The 23,473-nt window shown below is 36.5% G+C and overlaps 1 protein-coding gene across 5 annotated transcripts in view; it reads left to right on the forward strand.

The window, feature by feature from the left end:
• Positions 1–23,473, forward strand: part of TBC1D4 (TBC1 domain family member 4) — a 176,572-nt gene that overhangs the window by 128,554 nt on the left and 24,545 nt on the right. For 3 of the 5 annotated variants that reach the window (XM_044913543.1, XM_044913544.1, XM_044913541.1), the window contains exons 8-13: positions 2,171–2,290; positions 7,776–7,850; positions 9,580–9,806; positions 11,629–11,793; positions 16,115–16,138; positions 22,512–22,669. In XM_044913543.1, coding sequence (XP_044769478.1) covers positions 2,171–2,290; positions 7,776–7,850; positions 9,580–9,806; positions 11,629–11,793; positions 16,115–16,138; positions 22,512–22,669 — 769 coding nt within the window. The remainder of the gene's footprint in view (positions 1–2,170; positions 2,291–7,775; positions 7,851–9,579; positions 9,807–11,628; positions 11,794–16,114; positions 16,139–22,511; positions 22,670–23,473) is intronic. The other 2 variants (XM_044913542.1, XM_044913545.1) reach the window with 2 other exon arrangements.

The raw sequence follows: 23,473 nt of genomic DNA on the forward strand, positions 1-23,473 counted from the left end.
AAGAAAGAAAGAAAGAAAGAAAGAAAGAAAGAAAGAAAGAAAGAAAGGTGTTTGAGATTTAATTAGAAAAATGGACTTGGTGCCTACAGAGGAATTTGAGTTGATATTGTGAATAAATATGGAAGACAATGAGTTTTGGCATAGATTTGAAGTCAAAGCAGGTACTGAAGAACCCCTGCATTTCAGGCAATGAGTGAATTAAAATGGTGCCAGGGAAAAGCCTGAAAGAGGATGATAGGGTAGAAAGAGACTGGAAGAGATTTGCTACGGTAGGTGACCAAGGTAGGGGAAAAGTTCAAGTTAGAACATCAACCATGTCCAGTGATACAGGAAGGTCAAGAAACATAAAGACTAACATCTGTGAACAGGTTTGCTGATTTCAGTCACTGGTGGTGACAGTGATGTTGACTAGAGGCCCAAAGAAGTGTGTGAGCAGGGATGTGCATCTTCTTGGTGATGGAGGGCCCTAAAGACCACAGAAGAGGAGACTTTAACACGTTGGTTGTTTTTCTGCTAGTAGTTAAGTTCAGCCTCACTCTCTTTCCCTCCCTTGCCCCTTCCTTTCTTCCTTTCATTTATTCATCTGGTATTTACTGAGCAGCTACTATGTCAACCACTGTGCTTAAGTACCAATACAACTTCCCTATTTTATTTATTTACTTATTATTTTTTTAAAGATTTTATTTATTTATTTGACAGAAAGAGACACAGCGAGAGAGGGAACACAAGCAGGGGGAGTGGGAGAGGAAGAAGCAGGCTTCCTGCTGAGCAGGGAGCCCGATGTGGGCCTCGATCCCAGGACCCTGGGATTATGACCTGAGCTGAAGGCAGATACAACGACTGAGCCACCCAGGCGCCCCACAACTTCCCTATTTTAGTCATGTTCTTTGCCTGGAAAGCCTGAGAAGAATGTCCTCCCAGTCCTTTATCCACACCTGAGCTCAGTCCAACCTACATCCATATTCATTGTTTTCTTTCCTTTCTTGATGGGGGTCGTATTTCTTTTTATCAGTAACTTAGATCTGTTAGCCGATTCTAATGTGGACCTTTTATTGCCTTCTGTATGGACTGTGCTGAATTCTCTAGTCTAGGCTTTCAGTCTCTGATTTTCTGTCCTTCAGGTGATTTTTGAATACTCCTTTCAGATAAATCTTCCCCCAAACATTACTTTTACAGTGATGCCCCTCTGCTTGTAAATTCTGATCAGTGATTCTTCCTATTCAAAGTTTCATCTCCAGCCTCACTTTTCCAAGTTAACCTTCAGCTACTTTCCTTTGTTTTAGCCAAACACCTGCACTGACCCCTGTCCCATGAGCATTGGTCTTTATGATTTTGCTAACATCATCCCCCATGCTGAGAACTTCTCCATCCCCATTTTTTTCTGCCTGTAGAATCTTGCCTATTTTTTTTTTTATTCCTGACCACGGAGACCCACAACCAATCCTTTTATTCCTGAGACCCACAACCAATTTTCATGCTTCCAGATTTGATACATGTTGCTTTGTGTTACTGTTTAATGTATATATATCCCCTTTTCAAACAAATAACAAAGTTTCTCTCTTGGAAATTTTCTAGCACTCCCAACCCTGTAATATACATAGTAGCTTGTTAGTCAATAGAAAAAATATAGAGGGAACCTCCTATGGTGGACATATTGTAGATTCTCATACAGCTTAGTACTATCAATGAGTACTTGTTGATTTGAAAGATAAATGACTCACAAATGAAAATGGGATTGTCACAGAGGCATTAGCAGAATTCAGTTTTACTAGAAGATGCTTTGTTCTTTGAGACTTACTGTCTGTGTTTTCCTTGGTAATTTGGATATAAAATATGCAGCTTGGAGAGGGATGGTTATAGTTGTTAATCAAAGTAGCAGTAAAAATTGACATCTCATGCTTAATTTTTATTAAATATAGCAGGAATATATTAGCAAGAAGGAAAGGCATAAAGGAAAGATCTGTGTTTTTTTTATTACTTAATAATATTAAAAAGCAAACCCCTGCCCTTATAATCTGTATGCTCACAGTGTGGAACCTAAATTATTACTCCTTAATAGAGCTACAGAAGAATTCTTGTGCTTTTTAATGGCTTAGTCAAGCCCATATTTAAAGCCTCATTTAACCTTGAATGTTTCTAAACTAAAATTTATCTGTTTTTCTTTCTATAGACTATTTCAAATAGTATAATCCCGGAAAATGCAACAAGCAGTGGAAGGTTCAAACTTGACATTCTGAAAAATAAAGCTAAGAGATCTTTAACTAGCTCCCTGGAAAATATCTTCTCAAGGGTAAGATTAAACTGAGACTCTCTTAATTAGATAATAATGTCTGTGTGTGCTAACTGCTTTACTTCACTCTCAACTGGCTCATGGAAAATTTCCTTTAAAAAAAAAACAACACAAACTACTAAGATAACTTTAATTTAGTTAACTTATTTTAAGTAATCTCATAATTTATTCTGGTGCCTCTAATATCTAAGTTTGAGCAAGAGATTTAGTAGTAGAGATAATATGTATAAAAAAGGGGAAGTAGAATATTGATGCCCGATATTATAAGAACTTATTATCATTTGCCACATAAAGTTATAAAGTAGCCTTCATTTTGCTATTATTAAGAGCTGACGGGAAATGCTAAAATAGTATAAATTAATAGGAATTTATGTATTCCATTTATTTTATTGTGTGTTTTATTTTAAAATCAAAGTGATTTCTCTTCCCTTCATTTTTTTCTTCCTGAATAATTCAGTCCTAAAGCTCTTAGATAAGCCCAAGCAAGGTAGATGTCTTAGAGCTGGAAGGTGGGGGACCCACAGTGGCCCAGAGCATGGTGTCAGAGCCAGCATAGTGGAGGGGAGAAGGCTTCCAAGGTGCTTGTTACAAGGAGTCCTTGAGCAGGGTGAGGATGGCATTGTGTGTGTGGGTGGCAGCCCTGATGTGTGGAGCCTGAGTAGGATGAAGAGCGTTGGTGAGGTGACAGTTGTGGAGAATTTTACGCACAGGGGACTGGTCAAATATGGAACTGTATTAAGGATTCGGGAAAAGGGAATTGCAAATATGAAGAGGGAAAAAATTAGAATAAATTCTGTTGTTGGATTCAACTCAGAGGTATGTAAAATCCTGGTTATCTATCTGTGTACTTTTGAATTAATTTTTAATATAGTTAATTTATTTTTATTTGTTTATTTTAAAATATATATTAACATGTGTGTGTGTAATTGTGTACATGGTCCCTGGCTGTGTCCACTGATAGGCGCTGGAAGCAGCTTTTCTGCAAATGCCAAAGAATAAATTAAGCCTGGTTAGGTGACACTAAGCACCCAGATTCTGGTTTCTGTTTATCATTCTACAAGAAGGAACCAGAATCCTGGGAGAAGTGTCTGATTCTAGGACTGCAGGGGAAAGTACAGGATAAGCCCTGAGCATGTTGGTGTTGTAGATAGTAAGGGAGTGCTCAAAGAAAGATGGTGGTATGTCATAAAGACCGTGAAGGGCTCCCACCCATTGACATGTAAACCTCAAAATAAATGATAGCAAAGGATTGTAACCTGCTGTATAAAATAGGAAATGATGAACCTACTCTGATATGAAAAATGAACAAATACCTTGGAAGTTTGATCATGATCAGGGTATTTACTGGATTTAATTGATACTCATTAATTACAAAGAGGTGAGTAGTAACTTTATGATGGAGAAGGTCGGCAGACACCACCTTAGTCAAGTGATCAGATGGAACGTCCTCAGCAGTGGGACAAATTGAAATCTTGTGCCACTTGATACAGAGAGTACAGAACTTCTGTGCTATTCTTGCCAAAGGGGCAATACCTGAATCAAATCATGAGGCAGCGTCAACAAACCCACATTGAGGTACAGTCTACAAGATAACTAGCCTGTTGTCTTCAAAAGTGTCAGGGTCAAGAAAGTTAAGTGCGGTACAGCAATAGGGTGTTCTTATTTTTATTTCTTTGCCAAAACTCTAAATACTTTTATGGGTATTCCTCTTAATGATTGAAATTCTTCTGATTCTAACAAAAGCCCTATAGCAAACATGGTCAGCTATCAATACTATTGTCAGCAGAAGACAGAATGTAGGAAAAGAGAATTCTAGGAGATTAATCAGAAGTGTGTGAATGCAACATTTCATAGAATTTTCTTATCCTTTTTTTTCCTTCGGTATTTATAAATTACTTGTGTTCCTTCTTTCTCTCTCTTTCCTTCCTTTCTTACTCCCTCCTTCCCTCCTCCCCTCCCTCCCTCCCCTCTCTTCCACAGTATTTAGTGAGAATTTTAGTGGAAAGGCCATTTAAGTAGGTGGTCAGGGGACCTGAATTCAACACCTGGCTTTATATTTATGATCTCGATTTTATATTGATGTAGGTTTTAGATTTATGATCTCGGACAAATTATTTACCTTTCCTAAGCCAGTTTTCCAGTTTGTGAAATGTGCGTACTGATAATGTGCTTACCTCCCGTTACTATGAGGATGAAATGTCAGTCTGCTAGGAAAATATCCCACTGTAGCTATGAGATGGTACAAATAGTGGTAAGCTCTGGAACCTCTGTCCTTTACAAAACGACCAAAGGGGACTTAGAGTGTTACTCTCCTTATCCGCATTTAGTCCCTTGGCATTCTGCACAACGCTTGCAAGGATGACTTTGAAGTGCCTCTCGCTCGCATAGCCTTGAGAGGCTGTACTAACTCTCAGCAAGGGCACAGCCCATCTGTTGTGGTCAAGGCGGATACTGTAGCTTGTATCCCACAACGCTGCCAAGTGCCATAAATTATGTGACCTAACGAGATCTTGCTTGCACCATGAGCAACAGAATGGACTTAAGGGGAAGGTTGGCAGCTACCCATGTTGTGTTAAAGGTTACATAGAAAAGAGGTTTGTGTACGTCTAAAACGGGTTAGTTTATCTCTTTCTTTCTAAGTTACATAGTAGAAAATTGACACACCAGTCTTAGAGTTTGGCTCATAATTGCTGCCATTTTTAAATGTCAAGACAGTTTATTTAACTAATTATAGTTGTTTATGAAATAGGATATGTTTTTAAAATGCTTAGAAGCTCAGCTATTTAACAATTAAAAAGTGGGTCCAAGGGAGAAGGCTTGACACATGTATTACCAAATCATCATATAGTTAAACTGAAAAAGCTGTCTGCTCAAAGGTGAAAAGACAGAGTCTTGTATTCTGGTTGTTTGTCTTGCTTTTTCTGAAGTCAGAGTTTTCCAGAAGGGAAGTTTTTACTAATATATTTATTAATATATATTTTCAAAAGAAGAATATTTACAATATAAATTATGCATCATAAGAAAACACCCCTCATTTCATCCTTCCCTTAGAGTACTTACTATCCATTGTCCTTCCTTGTTGAAACGTGTGAATTAACGACCATGATAGAGGATAATTTTAAAGTAAGTTTGTTTTGCTTGTGCACATACACACATACACACACACAAACATATGGATAAAACACTACTACAAGTAAAATGTGTGATTTAAGTGCTTTTCTAATAATGGCAATGATTTGATACCTGTCTGATTAGTTACTTGCTTGTGACCAAATAACCTGTTTTAAGATATGCAGGCAGGTTTGGTGTGGAGATAGCAGCTAAGAAAATGGGAAAAAGCAAAAATATTTACAATATTTTCCTCATGGCCAAACACATAAACCGAATCATTTATCAGCCACAAATATAGTTTGTTATTGGAAGTATCTCCTGGTCTGTATAACACTGAAATAATAACTGAAATAGCTGAAGGAACCTTGAATCAGGTTCTAGGATATTTGCAAAATTACCAGCATCGGCTACTTAGTTTTATTAGTAATTCCACTCTTCACAAGCTCTGTTTCTAGGAGATGTGGGTACCAGCTCAAGAGTTTCACTGTTAAGTTGAATGTCCTGGGTTCAAGTTGCTGCCCTGTCCTTTAACTAGCTGTGTAAACTTTGGCACAGAATCTATCAGAACTTCAGTCTCCTTAATGGTAAAGTTGAGCTACGTAACTATACCTACCTCATAGAATTTTTGTGAGGATTAAATGAAATAATGCATTATAAAATGCTTAACACGGTGTATAGCAGACTGTAGGAACTCAATAATATTTGACGCAGCTGTTAATTTTACTGTTGATATAGTTGTTATTTATGGTGCCACCAGAAATATAAAACTATAATTAATATACATAGATAAAAATAAAGATTGCTTCTATAAAACCAGGTGTAGGATACCATCAATATGAAACAGTCAATTGAGAGAACAAGAGTCACTGGAGTGAGCAATTGAATCAACAGTCAGTTGGGTGATAAAGAAAGAACTGTTAAAACTTTCTGGTAGTAGACATAAAAAAGAAAAATTCAACAGAAGTCTGGGGCACGAGAGTTGAAAAACTCTTCCAGAAAGTAACGCAAAATGACAAAGAAATGGAAAATAGGAGGACAAGGGAAAAACTTAAAGGTTCAGTCTGAAGATCCAAAAGCCAAATGGTAGGAATTACACAAAGAGGAAATACCCCAATCTCCCTTTCTCAGAAGGCACCTGGAGTGTGTACTCTGCCAAAATGAAGAGGTAAACTAAAAAAAAAGGAACACATGAGATCAAAGACAAAAATTTCGACATAGGGTAGTATTAAAGGAGATGTCTAGGTTGATAGTAAAGAAAATTACTGGGAAAGTCTATTCTTTTTTTTTTTTAAGATTTTATTTATTTATTTGACAGAGAGAGACACAGCGAGAGAGGGAACACAAGCAGGGGGAGTGGGAGAGGGAGAAGCAGGCTTCCCGCGGAGCAGAGAGCCCGATATGGGACTCGATCCCAGGACCCTGGGACCATGACCTGAGCCGAAGGCAGTTGCTGAACAACTGAGCTACCCAGGCACCCTGGGAAAGTCTAAATTGCACCCTGTGTAGAGTAGGACAGAAAGACCAATTTCTAGAATGGGTAGCTCAAAGAAAAAGAAAAAAAAAAATTGCAATTGATGGATTATGTGATGTTTGACCACACCAAGTTCTGTGGGTGACTTTTGTAATAAAATCGTAATTGCTGAGGCACTTGTTAGTCTGACTACATGAAAAACAGATTGTACAAGATAGGAGTTGTAATAACAGTAAAGTATGTAGTAGATGAGATGATCGCTTCAGTTCCTCTTTCTCAGATCATCCATGAAATTCATACCAAACAACCATGAAAAGAAAAACAAGAACCAATATTGAAGCATACTGATGTATAGTCTTCTACAGAGAAATACTTTCTTGATGTAGTTTTCATTGTGGAAGAATGAATGAAGCTAAGTCTATACATTTTATGACACAGTTTTGAAAAACCTGTTTGTTATAATCTTATAATGGGAACTATGATGTTTGCCATCTAGGTTGTGTGGAGGTTGCATGTATTAAATCATTTTCTCTATAACTGTTGTGGTTTGTGTGTTCTGCCTTCCATGGTTGTGTTTATCTGTATGAGACATAAAGCGAATGGGGCACTCTCTGATCTTAACCCAGTTCTCCTGATCTTATGGATGAAGAATGTTTAACCTTATAACCAGGGTAACTTCAAAAAGCTTGGTCTGAGTATCTAGTTATCTAATGACTGATTTAGAAGCCGTGTAAATAGGTTATTTTCTTTACTGTGCAGACATGGCTGTGAATACTGCTGACAAATTTGAGCAAACTGCTGGAGGATCCATTTAAGGCTAACCTAAGGAGGTGACTGCCTTTTATAGTTTTAAAGTAAAAATTTAAACCATACCAACAAGTGAATTTTATTCTCTTCATTCAGGGAGCTAACAGAATGAGAGGTCGGCTTGGAAGTATGGACAGCTTTGAACGATCCAATAGTCTTGCTTCGGAGAAGGTAACCCATCTCAGTTCCCATTTTTAGTACTAATTGCCACTTGGCAAAAACCAACACTGATATGGTAATATCACTCCATCATTTTGTTCTGAGTCCTTTATGACTTTTAACAATTATTCATTATTATTAAAATTAAATTTCGGGGATTGAATTAATGTTAAAATAAATTAAAAATACTATTGTTTTGTTTATTTATTTATTTATTTATTTTTTTAAAGATTTTATTTATTTGACAGAGAGAGAGATAGCGAGAGCAGGAACACAAGCAGGGGGAGTGGGAGAGGGAGAAGCAGGCTTCCCGCTGAGCAGGGAGCCCGATGTGGGGTTTGATCCCAGGACCCTGAGATCATGACCTGAGCCGAAGGCAGACGCGAAACGACTGAGCCACCCAGGCGCCCTAAAAATACTATTGTTTTAAATAAGAAGGCTCTGTATAGTATCATGTTGCTCTCTGCTCAGCCGCCCCTTTCTTGTGTTAGGACAGAACACATCCTCTTCCCAGCTATCAGGCTTTTTACTGTTTGGAGATAGTATGCTTGGGAGGACAGTATTTGGGCAACTGTTGATCCAAAGCCACAGAAAAATAAGTCAATTGAGAGGATTCTATGTGGTAGGTATAGTTACGTACCTCATAGAAAATTCTATGAGGTAGGTATAGTTACGTAGCTCAACTTTACCATTAAGGAGACTGAAGTTCTGATAGATTCTGTGCCAAAGTTTACACAGCTAGTTAAAGGTAATTCCAGCACTTATACAGTGATCTTTTTATGTTTTGTTCTGTCCCCGTGTTACTTCCCCCCCCCATTCCCTCCCTCCCCATTTTAACTGTCACATTAGGCTCCTCTTTATCTCATAGATAGTTCTCAGTAGGTTTGATTTCCTGCTTCCTGGATCATGCGATATGTAACCTGAGGTCTATGCAACCTATTTTTTTAAGGAAAATATTAAAATATTTTTACTGAACTTTGTGTTGACAGAATTGCAACAGACTCAGTCTCGCTCTGAGTCTATTAACCCTAAGCCATGTTTATCAAGCTAAACATTTCTGCAGTGGTACCTGTTTTGGAAAGTAGAAACAGCATACCCGTCTAAATTGAGAGATTTATGATGTCTGCCCATGCAATATGAGAGGCATTCCGGCATAGCTCACTTTTCATTCATTTCCTGTTTTCCATGTCTTTTAAAAAAATTTTACCTCAGGGAACATGTCGCTGGAGAGAAAACATCCACAGTGAAGGAAGGTGCTTAACAGGCTTTATTTTATTTTCCTGAAGGCTTTGCCATGAAACTTGGACACTCAAGCATTGTGGTATTGTTTTGACAGTACAGGAAGCATGCGGCTGATATGTCACGGAAATCAGTAGATATGTAAACACAGACTCCACCCTCTTTTGGTCATGATGCCTTTTCATCTTTCTGTCAACAATGAGAAAAGTACAGTAACCATAGCATTTTACCACAAAGTGTTAGGGGGAAAGAATACCTTTTCTTATCATTCTTTTCACTTTCTGCCTATCTTTACGGATGCTGTGTTACAGCTGCTTATCAGAAGAAATGGGTGGTGGTGATACTGATTAGCCTTCAGCATGGATTGAGCGAAAAAAATAAAAAAGTTTTGTCATGACTCTGGAGGAAGAAGAGGCACCCTGTCACTTTTGAGCTGTGTGTTGAAGCAGGTCTGCCATGATCCATGTAGGAAAGAAAGACCTCACTTCAACTTGCTTTTCAGGACTATTCACCAGGAGACTCTCCACCGGGGACACCACCAGCCTCCCCACTGTCCTCAGCTTGGCAAACGTTCCCTGAAGAGGATTCGGACTCCCCACAGTTTCGAAGACGGGCGCACACGTTCAGCCACCCACCTTCAAGCACAAAGAGAAAGCTGAATTTGCAGGATGGGAGAGCTCATGGTGTTCGCTCCCCTCTTCTGAGGCAGAGCTCCAGCGAGCAGTGCGGGTGAGTCCAAACCTCTTTCTGGAAAGTGAAATAAAATTGTCCTGTCACCTGTTTTGATCAACATGGAGTCAAGATCTGTTGTGACTTCATGCTGCCAACATTTTGTCTTTAGAAAGACCAGAAAAATAAATTGAAATATAAAAACCTTCATTAAAAAAAAAACAAAAAACCTTCGTTAATGAAGGAAACAAGGCAAGATTTAAGGTACACCCCAAGAGTTAAAGCATTTTGGATGAAGACATTTTTTTTCCCAGAAAAATGGAGAAAACAAGATATTATGCAATTATTTTCTCTGAAAAACTTGGTGACAACACGTTACTCAGTGGCTTCTTGATGATGGCTCTAATGAAAGAGTCAGCAAATTTGAAAATCACCTGCATAGCAGTAGGACTTCCTGTTAGCCTGTAATAAAATACAAGGGTTAAAAAAAAAAGCGCCTGAGTTACCTTCATACCTGTGATAAAATTTAGCCATATTTCATAATGAATTAAAGCCAAAAATGAAAATTATTAAAAATTTTATCTAGAATAAAAGGATGTCTGTAAAGAAGAATACACATATCATAACTGTCAGGAAGTGTCCATTAGAAATGATCTGATGGTATTTAAAAAATAATTCAGCAAAATTGTTTGGCATTTGGAAAGATATAATAAAGGGGGTAAATCCAGAATTGCAGAATGGTTTTACTTCTTCCTTTGTAGCTCATATTAGAATTTATATCCTAGAATTAATTTTGTTTCTCTTCTTTGCCTGTGAGTTTGAGCCAGGAAACAGAATCTGATAGTGATCCCAGTTGGAGGAAAACCCAGAACTCATTAGTTGTTATCAAATTTACCCGCATTTCTTTTAAGGATACTATTTTATTTTCAGTATTGTTTTTTGACTGATTCAATACTTAGAAATAAGATAGATATTTTGGACATATGAAAATAAAGGAGATTAACAGAATTAATTTTTCTCAGATTTGCTTTTCTAAAAAAAGATTAAGTATTCATGTGTATATCAAGAATGTGTATATCATTTTTAATGACCACTTCACTTATATTTATATTTATATTTGTATTTATATTTATACAAAGCAATAAGTCTGTTTTTTGCAGGAAAAGTTATCAAGAATTTAAAACATTATTTTAGACTTATAAATGATTTCTCTATTTCTCCTTACATCTTATAATGTAGATGCTCAAATAATTCTTGAGTATGAAAAGATGCTATTTGTGCTATTGTGAAAACTTGCTAGGAAGAGAATCTTCTGAAAAGAGCAGTCAGTGGAGGAGGTCCAAGGATTCAGAGCAAACTGTGGACACACAGCCCCACAGGCTGCAGGGAGAACAGAGACATTCATGTTTGTTAAGCCAGAGGTATTATGACGGCTTCCGACAAGCAAACATGTTGTTCCTAAATTTTTTGAAGGGTTTATATGTTTAAAATAGCTAAGTCTTTGAACTACTGATAATCTGTCACAGGAACGTGTTTCCTGTAATTATTTCTGCTTTCCTACTTTTTTTTTTTTCCCTTGAGGTATCTTTTGCATGTAAAAACAAACACCATTTGTCCTAAAATCGTGAAGAATTTTTTAGAGACAAACACGTCTGGTTGGTCATGCTGGGTGAGGAATTCAATTTGTGAAGAGTGAGCTAGGTCACGGTCATCGAAAGAGACGACTGCATGCTCCCCTCTTTCCATAGAAGATCCAGCCCTGAACTTTAAAAGGAAAGGTTAAATTAATAGCAAGAACCTGTTTATAATGCTTTTTCATAGTGAATGAAGATTTTTGCCGAAATCTAAATTAAGACAAATCTGCTGTGTTTTCTGTACTCAGCATTCTTCCATCAGTGCGGCGCATGCACAAGGAGAGTAACTCTTCCTCCAGCCTTCCAAGTCTACATACTTCCTTCTCTGCCCCTTCCTTCACTGCCCCCTCTTTCCTGAAAAGCTTTTACCAGAATTCAGGTAGACTGTCCCCACAGTATGAAAATGAAATCAGGTGAGATCAGTGTCCTCTGTTTGCAAAGCAAAGTTTTCTGCAGTGATATACTGATATGTTACTAAAAAGTGGCTGATGAAATTTGGAGTGACTTGTATGCATCTGTATGCTGTGCTTGTTCTAATCCATTTCTGATATGTCAGTTTCAATTCCAATGAATTTTATCAAGAAAACTTTTAAAACCAGTGTTTTAAAGCTTTTAACAACATGATTATCTTACTTTTTGAGTTATATCTTTTTGTACTATTTGTGTGATTCTTCGCTGTATGCTCCAGAGTCTAAGCTTTGTATTGTTTGCAACAAGCCTGGGTGCTAACACATACTAAACAAATCTCCCCCCCAAATCGTGCTTTTTTTTCTTAGCCTCTCTGGACATACGATATGGAATCAAAAAACCACTGATTTAAACATGTGTACTAAAGTGATGGATACGATATATTTTTATTTTTAAGTATATAGAATATTTCCTAGGCATTTTTTGAGTTTTCAATGACATAGACTTACTTCTCTGAAACTCGGTGTAATTACATAATGAGTATATTATCGTGTTGATGTCAACTTTCAGAGAGCATGAAGGATTTCTTGAATCTTATAGATATTTGATTTTGTTTTGTTCCCACTATTGAAAATATATATAGCCTTTTAAATCTTCTTCTTTGAGCTTTTAGCTACACGAAATTAGATACAGTGATTTTTGGGGAATTGTCTTTTTTAAAAATTTAAAGTTATGAAATCTTACTGATTATCCAAATTATTAGTGGGATATTGACAGCCTCCAGAAAGTGGTGAATTAACTTGGGAATTCTTTTAAACGGATTGATTGTTGCTGGCTTAGAAGTTTGTGATATTCATTCAGGTTTTTATGTGTAGCTTGACTCACTCTTTTTTTTTTTTGCTGTATAGTGTTCCAATTCATATACCACAGTTTATCTGCTCACTTGCTGATAGACATTTGGGTTGATTCTAGGCATTTGATATTTGGCAATTCTTGCAGTCAAGGAGAGGGATACCTGTTATCAATCAGCCTGTGTGCCACTAAGATTTTCTTGGATATTCTTTTGGCCTCATTTCTTTCAGACTTAAGGAATCCCAAAAGTTAGCATTTAACTGGGTAACCTTCAGTAACTGGTTACATTAGACTAATTCTTGAATTATCACTGAGTGTCCTTTGTCTATGTATGCCAACTGTTTTTGCTCCAAGAAAGATAGTTAATATTGGATTAAAAACAATTTGAATTTGAATTTTCTCTGAATTAGTACAAAGTCCTGTTCATACATTGAGTTTCTAGTGAAGAAAGTTAATGACAAACTGATTTTAAGGGTTTTTTTCCTGGGGGACCCTGGCTGGCTCAGTCAGTAGAGCGTGCGACTCTTAAATCTCGGTGTCATGAGTTTGAGCCCCACGTTGGGTGTAGAGATTACTTTAAAAAAATAAATATTAAAAACATAAATAAGAGGTTTTTCAAGGACAACCTTATGGGAGAAGAGTTAAAAGAAATTAGCTACAAAAACAGTATAATATGTATGGAATATGCCGTGATCTGAGAGAACCAAGAATGTACATATATAAAAATATCAGTTTGCCTTATCTCCATAGTACTACCTATGAATAGGAATACAACACTTCCAGTGAAACATGTTGGCAGTTTCTTATTGTTCTGTTAGTTAAAGTGAGCATCTGGACAATCCCAGTTTTCTTCTGGAAACAGAAGCATGCCTGAAAGTGACAATTAGGAAAAGCCATTGAGGTCAAAGGTTAGCTGTGAACAGGACATAGAATACCAAAATGGTGACTTTTTCTTAGATTATTTGCAGTGTTTAGATTATTTATAGTGTAGGGTGTTACATATTCATCTTCAGTGGTTTGCTTAAGTGTATGCATTATTCTTGTTTATTGCTTCTTAGTCCTCTGTACCTCATTCTAACAGAAGGATATTGAAGTCAGAGGCAAGTATATATTAGTTTTGCATTGAAAATTTCCACTTTTTTAGCTATCTTACTTGAAGTGATATATTGAAACATGTGGGGAACTTTTAAATTTGTAGGATCATTAAAAGTAATCCTGTTTTCTGTACTTTGTAGTATTTCCTTGGCTCTGAGAAAATCTAAAAATCAGAGAGCACATTTTTGTACATTTTTCTATGGCATCTGTACATTTTTTATTTACTTATTTTTTTTGTAATTTGACAAGCCTAGAATCAGTAGGCCAAAAAGAGACTTAAAATTTTTATTTTCATAGAAAAGTACACCAGTCATGAGGATACAGCTCAGTGGATTATCACAGAGTGAATACTCCTGTGTCAATAACTGAAATGCTATCAGCACTCCCACAGTTCCTCGCCTTTTCCCACCCAATTACTTGCCCTCCTCCTGACCACTAATACCATAGTTCATATTTGCCTGATTTTGAACTTTATATAAATGGAATGATACAGCATATATTATTTATTCTGGTTTCTTTTGTTGCACCTTAGTTTGTGAGATTCATTCCCATTTTTATGTGCACTTTATTAATTTTTTATTGCTGTATAGTATTCCATTTAATATGTTACAATTTATTTTATTTTATTTTATTTTTTGCTAGTGGACATGTGGATTGTTTCTAGTTTTTGGTTATTTTTTTATTTTTTTTATCTAGAGAGAGAGTGTGAGCAGTGGGAGGGGCAGAGGGAGAGGGACAGAGAGAATCCTAAAGCAGGCTCCATGCCTACCATGGAGCCCAACATGGGGCTTGATCTCACGATCCTGAGATCATGACCTGAGCCGAAATCAAGTGTCGGACACTTAACCGATTGAGACACCCAGGCGCCTCTAGTTTTTGGTTATTGAAAGAGTACTGCTGGGGCATCTGGCTGGCACAGTTAGTAGAGTGTCTGATTCTTGATCTTCGGGTTATAAGTTTGAGCCCCATGTTGGGTGTTGAGATTACTTAACAAAATAAAATCTTTAAAAAAAAGTAGTCCTATATATTATTAGTTGTGCATATCTATGCATTATTGAGGACTACATCCACAGTAGTAAAATTGTTGGACAAAATTCTAATAGGTTTATTTCATCTAGTAAGTCACTTGGACATAAATTTACTAGTTACAGTCTTGGAGAGGGTGTTTTTTTCAATTTGTACTTTGATATAATTTCAGAAATTTGAAATAATTTCAGAAAATTTGGAAAAGATTATGGAGAACTCCTGCAAACCTTTTATCTAGATTCATCGACTTTAAAAATGGCCACATTTTCTTTATTATTCCCTCTATCCGTTAAGATATATATGTAAATATATGTACATGCAATATATATGTAAATATATGTATATACATATGTATATATGTAAATATATGCATACATGTATCTTTATTCTAAGCCATTTGTGAATAGGTTGCATATATCATGTCCCTTTACTCTGAATACTTTAGTATATATTTCCTAAGAATAAGGATATTCAAGAGCATGGTTTTAACCCAGTGATTTCTGAATCTACATTTCTCATCACTGCTTTCAGAGAGAACATTATGTGCACACAATTAGCATAATATCTGGAACTACTCAGAATGGTAAGGGGAGGAAGTTCAGAATACTATATAATTTTCTTTTCACTTGAGTATCTCATATTTTATTAGTTGTATCTCTATGCATAGTCAAATAAGTTACAGAGTAGGTTAGCATATGGGCTAACATATACTACTTTTTAAAAAGCCTATTAATTTGAAATTTGAAACTCAGATTAAGCATCCTTCTCTAGGACCTCTATTCTGAATTATTAAAAGCATGTGAGGTTACTGTTTTTAAGCAGGCTGAGAAAAAGGAGACAAGATATTTTTAATATCATGGTTTATTGATAAGTAGGTTTATCTGTGCAGCATTGAAATGATTAAGGAAAAGGAATAAGCGTATGTTTTGTTCTACCTTTGAATTAATTTTTAAAAATTTAATGTTATTTCATTGTTTAGTGACTAAACTATAATTGTGATGATATAGTATATTTATGTAATATTCATTTATCAAATATAATATATCCTTTTCATTTATGTTGAAGTTCATTGGTCAAAAGTAAAATGATCATCATTACTTCTATTCACTTATAAGACTTGTCAGTGAGAAAGTAAGATTTTTGCTGATGAAGTACTTTGTGGTACAGTTTTGGTTCATGTAGTTCTCTTGTGTTCACTGATAAAAATAGTATTATCATAACTCATGGTTCATTATTGCCTTATCTATGCCTTATTGATGACTAATGGGAATGCCTTTTTATTCTAAATCCTGATTTTGGACATATATTTCTCTCTGTGTGCTAATGTCGTTCCTTCTTTTCCTGTTGTACTAGACAGGATACTGCTTCAGAATCAAGGTGATTAGAGGTCTAAATATGTTCTTATAAAAATTCATAAATTCTTCCAACTGAATATCACTCTCAGTTTAAAACGCAGTTTTGGCTGTCTCATGAATGCATGCTAACATTCCAGTGCTATGATGGTTATATAGTAGGGAAAATGTGATGCCTGGTATAATCAAAGATCACAAATGATCATTTAAAATGTTGATTGCAAACGGAAATCCTGTTTCTACTCTATTCCATGTTGACAATTCCTTAGTACTGTGCTGTGGCCTTCAATCAAAGCCCAATTTAAATTCTGAATTAATAGACATGAATTTGCTCATTTGGAGGTACACATGTATATATAAGGAGTTTATTTCAAATCCTGAGAAGATGCAGAAATGAGCAACCTAAAAGAAACATACTCATGAAATTTAATCTGGTTTTCACCCAAAGAGGATTGTTAATCTATTTCCTTTCACCTTAATTCTTGACACATTGGTTATTTTGAGATACTGCTCAGGCCTGCCAGACCTCCCACTGGTCTGGACAAAGGAAAACACCTCCTTCCTTAATATGGAAGTCTGACCACATCTGTAATGACATCTCTTCCTCTTGACCCACATGTTTTTTGGTAAACATCCAAAATCATTGCTGAACAACTTAATGGAAAATGATTAGTTTTTGCTTTGTTCTAGTTTCTATACTTAGCTTATGTCAGGAATCCAATGAAACAGACATACCCATCTTCCTATTTGGAGCCACTAACATTTAGATTTCTTTCCAGTTGGAGTGAAAACACATATTAAAGATTGAACTAGAATGAAAAAGAAGGAGAAAAGAGAAAGGAGAAAAAAGAAAATTATTTTGGCCACACTGATAAGACTGAGATTTATAACTGACACTTTTTAATGGTTGGGTGTAAGACGTTTAAATAATACTTCTTATCTACTTTTTTTTTTAAAGATTTTATTTATTTATTTATTTGAGAGAGAGAGAATGAGAGAGAGCACATGAGAGGGGGGAGGGTCAGAGGGAGAAGCAGACTCCCTGCCGAGCAGGGAGCCGGATGCGGGACTCGATCCAGGGACTCCAGGATCATGACCCGAGCCGAAGGCAGCCGCCCAACCAACTGAGCCACCCAGGCGCCCACTTCTTATCTACTTTTAAAAGCTAATGGAAATGTTAGTTTTACTGTGTGTCTTTCTAGGTTCTACTATAGGTATAGAATTAAGTTTGTTTATTACCTTAGAAATCATTCGGCCTATAATTTCCTTACTTTACATATGGTTAGATTGAGCCCCAGAGATGTTTTATATCTTGCTTGATATTATTTTCTGAATTTCAGGTTTTAGGGATGTGAGTAAGCAAATGAGCTTGCTACCCAGAGATACTTTAAATTCCAATGCAAAGAACTTGATCTTTTAAAAATTTGCATTCAGTGTAGAGTTTATGAAATAAAACTGTTTTTCTCATTCTTTTTGTTTGTTTTACATGTTGTTCCACTGATTAATCTATCTCTGATTCATAGCTCAGATGCTACATATAGCTTTCCATTAGATTAGTTCAATATCAATTTTATTTAATTAGTCAAGATTTTCCATAGAATGATAGGATTGCCCCCAGTTGAAAGCCAGGACTTAGATAACTATTAATGTACCTGATGGGATTAGGAGTTAAACTATACTATGGATCCTGTGGGAAAAGCTGAAGTTTCATCACTGTGTTGTTCCATGAGTCTTTCTTGAGGCATTTACAAAGAGAATGCTTTTTTAGATTTCTGTCACATAGTTACTATCACATTAATCAAGTCTTGTTTCCATCTTGAGTTGTAAAACATTGTGATTTAGGGCACCTGGGTGGCTCAGTTGGTTAAGCGACTGCCTTTGGCTCAGGTCATGATCCTGGAGTCCCAGGATCGAGTCCCGCATCGGGCTCCCTGCTCAGCAGGGAGTCTGCTTCTCCCTCTGACCCTCCCCCCTCTCATGCTCTATCTCATTCTCTCTCTCAAATAAATAAATAAAATCTTTAAAAAAAAAACATTGTGATTTAGATGTAGCTTTAAATCAGTATTAGTCATTTTTTGGACTTGATGCTGGTAGTTTTCGATGAGGGTTAGGGGGCTGGAGGATGGGGGGCAGTTTGCTGCTCAGCAGAATAACACCTTTGTAAACTGGTTCTGGCTCAGGACTTTTGTGAAAAGGTTGTATTGCCCGGGGTGGGAGGGGGGATGTGGGGGGGGCGGAATAAAACATGACTGCAGCCTTAAAGTTGAGTCCCTGCGAGTGGTCACTAAAACATCCTCATTTCATAGAATATAGAATATCTGGTGAATTAATTGTTATTAAAGCAGACAAGTATGCATTAAAAATTCTGTGTTAACATAGAAGTATAATGTTAATTTAATAGTTGATGTCGTGAAGGGTCTAACTGCTTGGCCAAAGATGTATTAAAAAGTTATCTTGAAGCTTTGTGGGAGGGTTCATATCATATCCATAGCTTTGAATTCATGCTGTGTCCAGAAGGACTTGGAAATGCCTCCCAGCCTACAGGGTGATAACATGTAAGATGGGATGTTCCCTCTCCTTCTAAAGCTCTCATTGGTGCCTTTCGGATTGTGGTCCTTAATTAATTGGTGCTTGGTAATAGGAAGTATATATAGAATACACCACTACAAAAATATGTGGGAATTCTCCACATTGTATTCCCTTCCTAGTTATTCATTTTTAATGTCATAAATTTTCAATAGAGGTAATTCTGGCACAAAATACTTTTTCTGAATATGTCTCTTGGGAAGCAGTTTTATAATGTGCATGTTGATGTTCCAAAATGCAAAAGCAGGAGGGAAAAGACTATATGAAAAAAATAGGAAATGGTTGTAATTTGTTTTATCATTTAAAAAAATGTAAAGATAATTAATACACTAATATATGTATAGTCCACCATATTAATGTGTTTTTTATTTGATCCTATTATTTTAAAAAGTATTTGCATTTTGGAATGGAGTTATTTCAAAAGCAAAGAAGAAATGAGACACTTGCATAAATGAACACCTAATACTTTGAAGTTATTTCTCTGCTGAAATAAATGACTTTATTCCCTTAAAAAATAGAAAAAGGTATACTGATCAAAAGACTTAATGCTAGTTAGAGACTGATTTTTTTTTTTTTTTTACTAGAACACACAGGATACTTGGGGTCCGGACAGTTTTAGTTTTATGGCCCGATAGTGCTTTGTCTGAACTAACACAGAGAGTATTTACATTGGCGTGATAAACTGCAGTGCCTAGGCGTCTGAATTCGGACTGCCTGGGTTTGAATCCTGGCTGCTCCAGTTACTATCCGTGGAACTGTGGGCAAGTTACTTAGACCTCAGTTTTCTCACTAAAAATGGGAACAGAAATAACACCTACCCCATAAGGTTTTTATGAGGATAAAATGAGTTCATACTTGTAAAATGCTTACGACAATGCAGTTGCCACCTTAGGAAAGTCAGATTGCTGAGCAAATGTAAATCAAAAGGTAAGCTTTGGTAAGCTGCATATATGCACTACTGTTGAAACCCTTATCTGGACTCTGACTTCTGGATACATGGTTTCTCTAATTAAGTGAAACAGGGCAGCTCTTGCCTTATCTCAGCCACCAACCTGCTTTTTCAGGATGCCCTTTTTTAGTACAAGATAAAGGGTCAATGGTCTGTTATGGAAGTTCTTTTCAATATATCATTATCTTATATTTTTACTGCTAATTTTTGGCTTATAAGTTCTGACCATTAAATTCTGGACCTGGAAGAAAATGTGTCATTTGGCGATTTATTTAGATCATAGGATATAAAATGTTAGATGTTATGAAACTTTCAAATTTGTAACGGGCTAATATGAGGGGTACTTTATGGACCTGTTTTCTTTTTCTTTTTTTTTTAAAAGATTTTATTTATTTATTTGAGACAGAGAGAATGAGAGACAGAGAGCATGAGAGGGAGGAGGGTCAGAGGGAGAAGCAGACTCCCTGCCGAGCAGGGAGCCCGATGCGGGACTCGATCCAGGGACTCCAGGATCATGACCTGAGCCGAAGGCAGTCGCTTAACCAACTGAGCCACCCAGGCGCCCGGACCTGTTTTCTAACCTATTCCCCGAAAAGCACATATTTTAGAGACAATAATGAAATTGATAGAAATTCAGTTTTATTTTTAGTACTATCTAGACATTCGATATGTCATCAACAGTGAATTGGAAGGCGATTTTTAAAAGATGTTTTAATTCCAGCATTAAAATATAAAAGTTTCAGAATCCTTTGGTTTAGTTTACTCTAGTTTTGTTTGGTAGAGCTGCTAAAAAGTCAAGAGGAATTAATTGAACATTTATCCCATGAGGCATATTGAAATGGGTACTTTTACAGAAGTCTTTCATTTAGCTTTTAGATGCTCTTACATAGGACAGGAATAACACTTACTTGGAAGAAAGATGCCTTCAGTTGTTTCCTAATACTGTCATCATTGTCAGTACCTACCAGTGCCATCCACTTTTGTTTCCCAAAAGTGCAGAGCTGTTAGAACTTTTTTGCCAGAAAGACTTACAAGTCATGCTACCAACACAGGGTTTTAAAAAGGTATTCTTTTATTTATTCCTGACCTGTTAGCCTAGACAATATGATTTTTTTTTGTCCATTTTACTTAAACTTCTGAGTTAATGTTTCATTTGGTTTTACAATTTTAATTTATGCAATGGATATTTGTTAAGTGCTTACTATTATTTTCTAGTTACTGTACCAGGAGCTAGGAATACATCCATGAATACTGGACATTTAGCAACTAACTGCCAGTAAGATAGTGTTACCAAAATGAAGATACAGAGTACGTCAGGAGTGTTTATCAGAATATAATTGTTATTTACAGAACATTTAAATCACAGTTTCCAAAAGGGAAATACTTGAATTCATACTTTCCAAAGTGGAAGTAAAGGTGAACGTATTTATTCAGTATTACAGGGAGTTTTGAACCATGGACACATACTGGGGTTAAAATTTTATCTAGGATACATAACAAAGGGGGTTTGACTATGTTCAGATATATGAATCAGCCGCTTTCTGAAGTATAATATATCATGACACTTGCTAACTGTGTAGCAGCTCAAAGGTATGTCTCTCACTTAACCTTAGTTTAGCTAATCCAGAAGGAATATTTCTAGGCAGATAGATCATGATTAGAGATAAAGGAATTACCTGATGTCCATGAGTACGAAAAATAAATAAAACGAAGACAGGCAGGTGCTGAATTGCTCTCCTGATTGTTGGTGGCCTCAGTATTACTGAGGCAGGATGGTGGCTTTTCTTGCTCCATTTCCTTTCCGACTTAAGTACTGACTCTTCTTGACTCCATCAAAGGTCCCGTATCTTCACTTGGTGGTATCACCATTTTCTCAGGAAAGCTCAGACGGTTTGAAACAATATTACCACCACTAACAGTCACAGTTCCTACACGGTGTTCCAGCTGCTATCATAATTGGTCTCAGAAGTAAGTTTGAGTCATAATGACCTTTTATTGCAGATGGGCCTAGCATAACTTAGAATGTTCTTTCCTAGGAAATGACATTTTTAGAGCAGATCAGCATTTCCACATGTTTGTTTCATAAAGCACTAATGTAGAAAGATGTCACACCCTCAAACTCCCCCCCAAATTGGAGACGGTGATTATGGGGTCAAATGATTTAAATAAGTGAGGGCGTATCTATATATTACTTCACTCTTGGGTAGTCATAATGCATACCAGCATAGTACAGTCTCTGTGAAGTCCTGCTATAAAGAAATGTTGCATATTTTTTATCTTAACGTAGCCAATCTTATTGACAGTTTTTTCTTAATATATCACCTAATAATAATCCCAAGCTTGACTGTTCCATGTTTATTCAGGTTTCTTTCTGCCATGATCCAGATATTGGTGGCTCACAATTTGTAGACAGATCTTAACAGCCACAGGCAGTGAGAAGGTGTCTCTATCAGCTTTTTCTATAAGAGTGTAGGAAAGCTCTTTATGAGCCTTCTATGGAATACTTACATTGATTAGAATACACTTTTAAATTTTTTTACCAAAGCCTGAGTTAATTCCTTAAGCAATCTTTGCTCCTCTGTATACATACTTCTGTTCCTCAGGTTAGGACTTGAAATGGTTGGCTTCTGTGGAATGAGTAGAAACCGGTGAGCTTCTCATGACTGGGCTGTGGCTTGGGTTGCATTTTTCCTAGGATATGGTGGCCTGGGTGACCGGTGTGCCTAGTGACGCATTGCGCCATGTTGCCCGAGGCTTGTGCTTGCCCATGGCAGAACTTGTGAATGGCTTGTGCTACCATGTCGTGGAGCAGTCCATCTCTGTGGTTCTCCTTGCAAGTTACGTATTTATTTGCTTTCCACAGCGATGGAGAAGGGAGAAAAAGGACCTCGTCTACTTGCAGTAATGAATCCCTAAACGCTGGAGGAACCCCTGTTACCCCTCGTCGAATCTCCTGGCGGCAGCGCATTTTTCTCAGGGTTGCTTCTCCCATGAACAAATCTCCCTCAGCGATGCAGCAGGGTCTGTGTGGTACACACTAAAGAATTACGCCTTCCCGGTATCATAAACTAGGGAATGGAATGCAGTGCTTTGGGTACAAAGAGATTTAAGTGATTACCGTAGAGAAATAACTTGTTTCTGTATCTGATACAGTGGTTAGCTTCTCAGTTATCATTAGAACATATTAGACATTCAGTAAATGCTTGTTGAGTGAATGAGTGAATGAGTAAGTTTCCCAGACTGAGCACTACGATAGTGCTAGAAAAGCATAGATCTTTTTATTATTAGAAAATTTAACCCATGCTTTTACAAGAGTCACATACAAAACAAAGTGCCATAGAAATGTTGAATGATAGAGAAATGGATACAGATACCCTAGGAAAATATCAACCAAAAGATATTAGACCTATTAGAAATTAAAGCAGAGACATCCAAAAGGGCAAAGTAAATATAACAATAAACAAAGATGCAACAGTGATGAGAACATGCATAATTACACAGCATTGAAAGCTAGAAAATAGGACTTTACAGAACGTTTGGGAGAAATGAATCAGTAGCTCTCATGGGAGATTTTAACATATTCCTCTCTGAAAATTAAATACAGAGAAGGTAAATATATATAATATTTGAGAAATACAATTAAACAAGCTTGATCTAATATTTATACAGAGCCTTGCCTGCTGTAGGGTAAGTTCATTCATTCTTAGCACACATGGAACATTTCTAAAAATTAATTATGTACTTGGCTACAAAGGCAATTTAGTAAAAACAGTCATAAATATTCATACTATATTCTCTGATTATAGTGCAAAAAAAAAAAAAGGA

The sequence above is a fragment of the Neomonachus schauinslandi genome, chromosome 3 (genome assembly GCF_002201575.2).
Source record: "Neomonachus schauinslandi chromosome 3, ASM220157v2, whole genome shotgun sequence".
NCBI classification, from domain to species: Eukaryota; Metazoa; Chordata; class Mammalia; order Carnivora; family Phocidae; genus Neomonachus; species Neomonachus schauinslandi.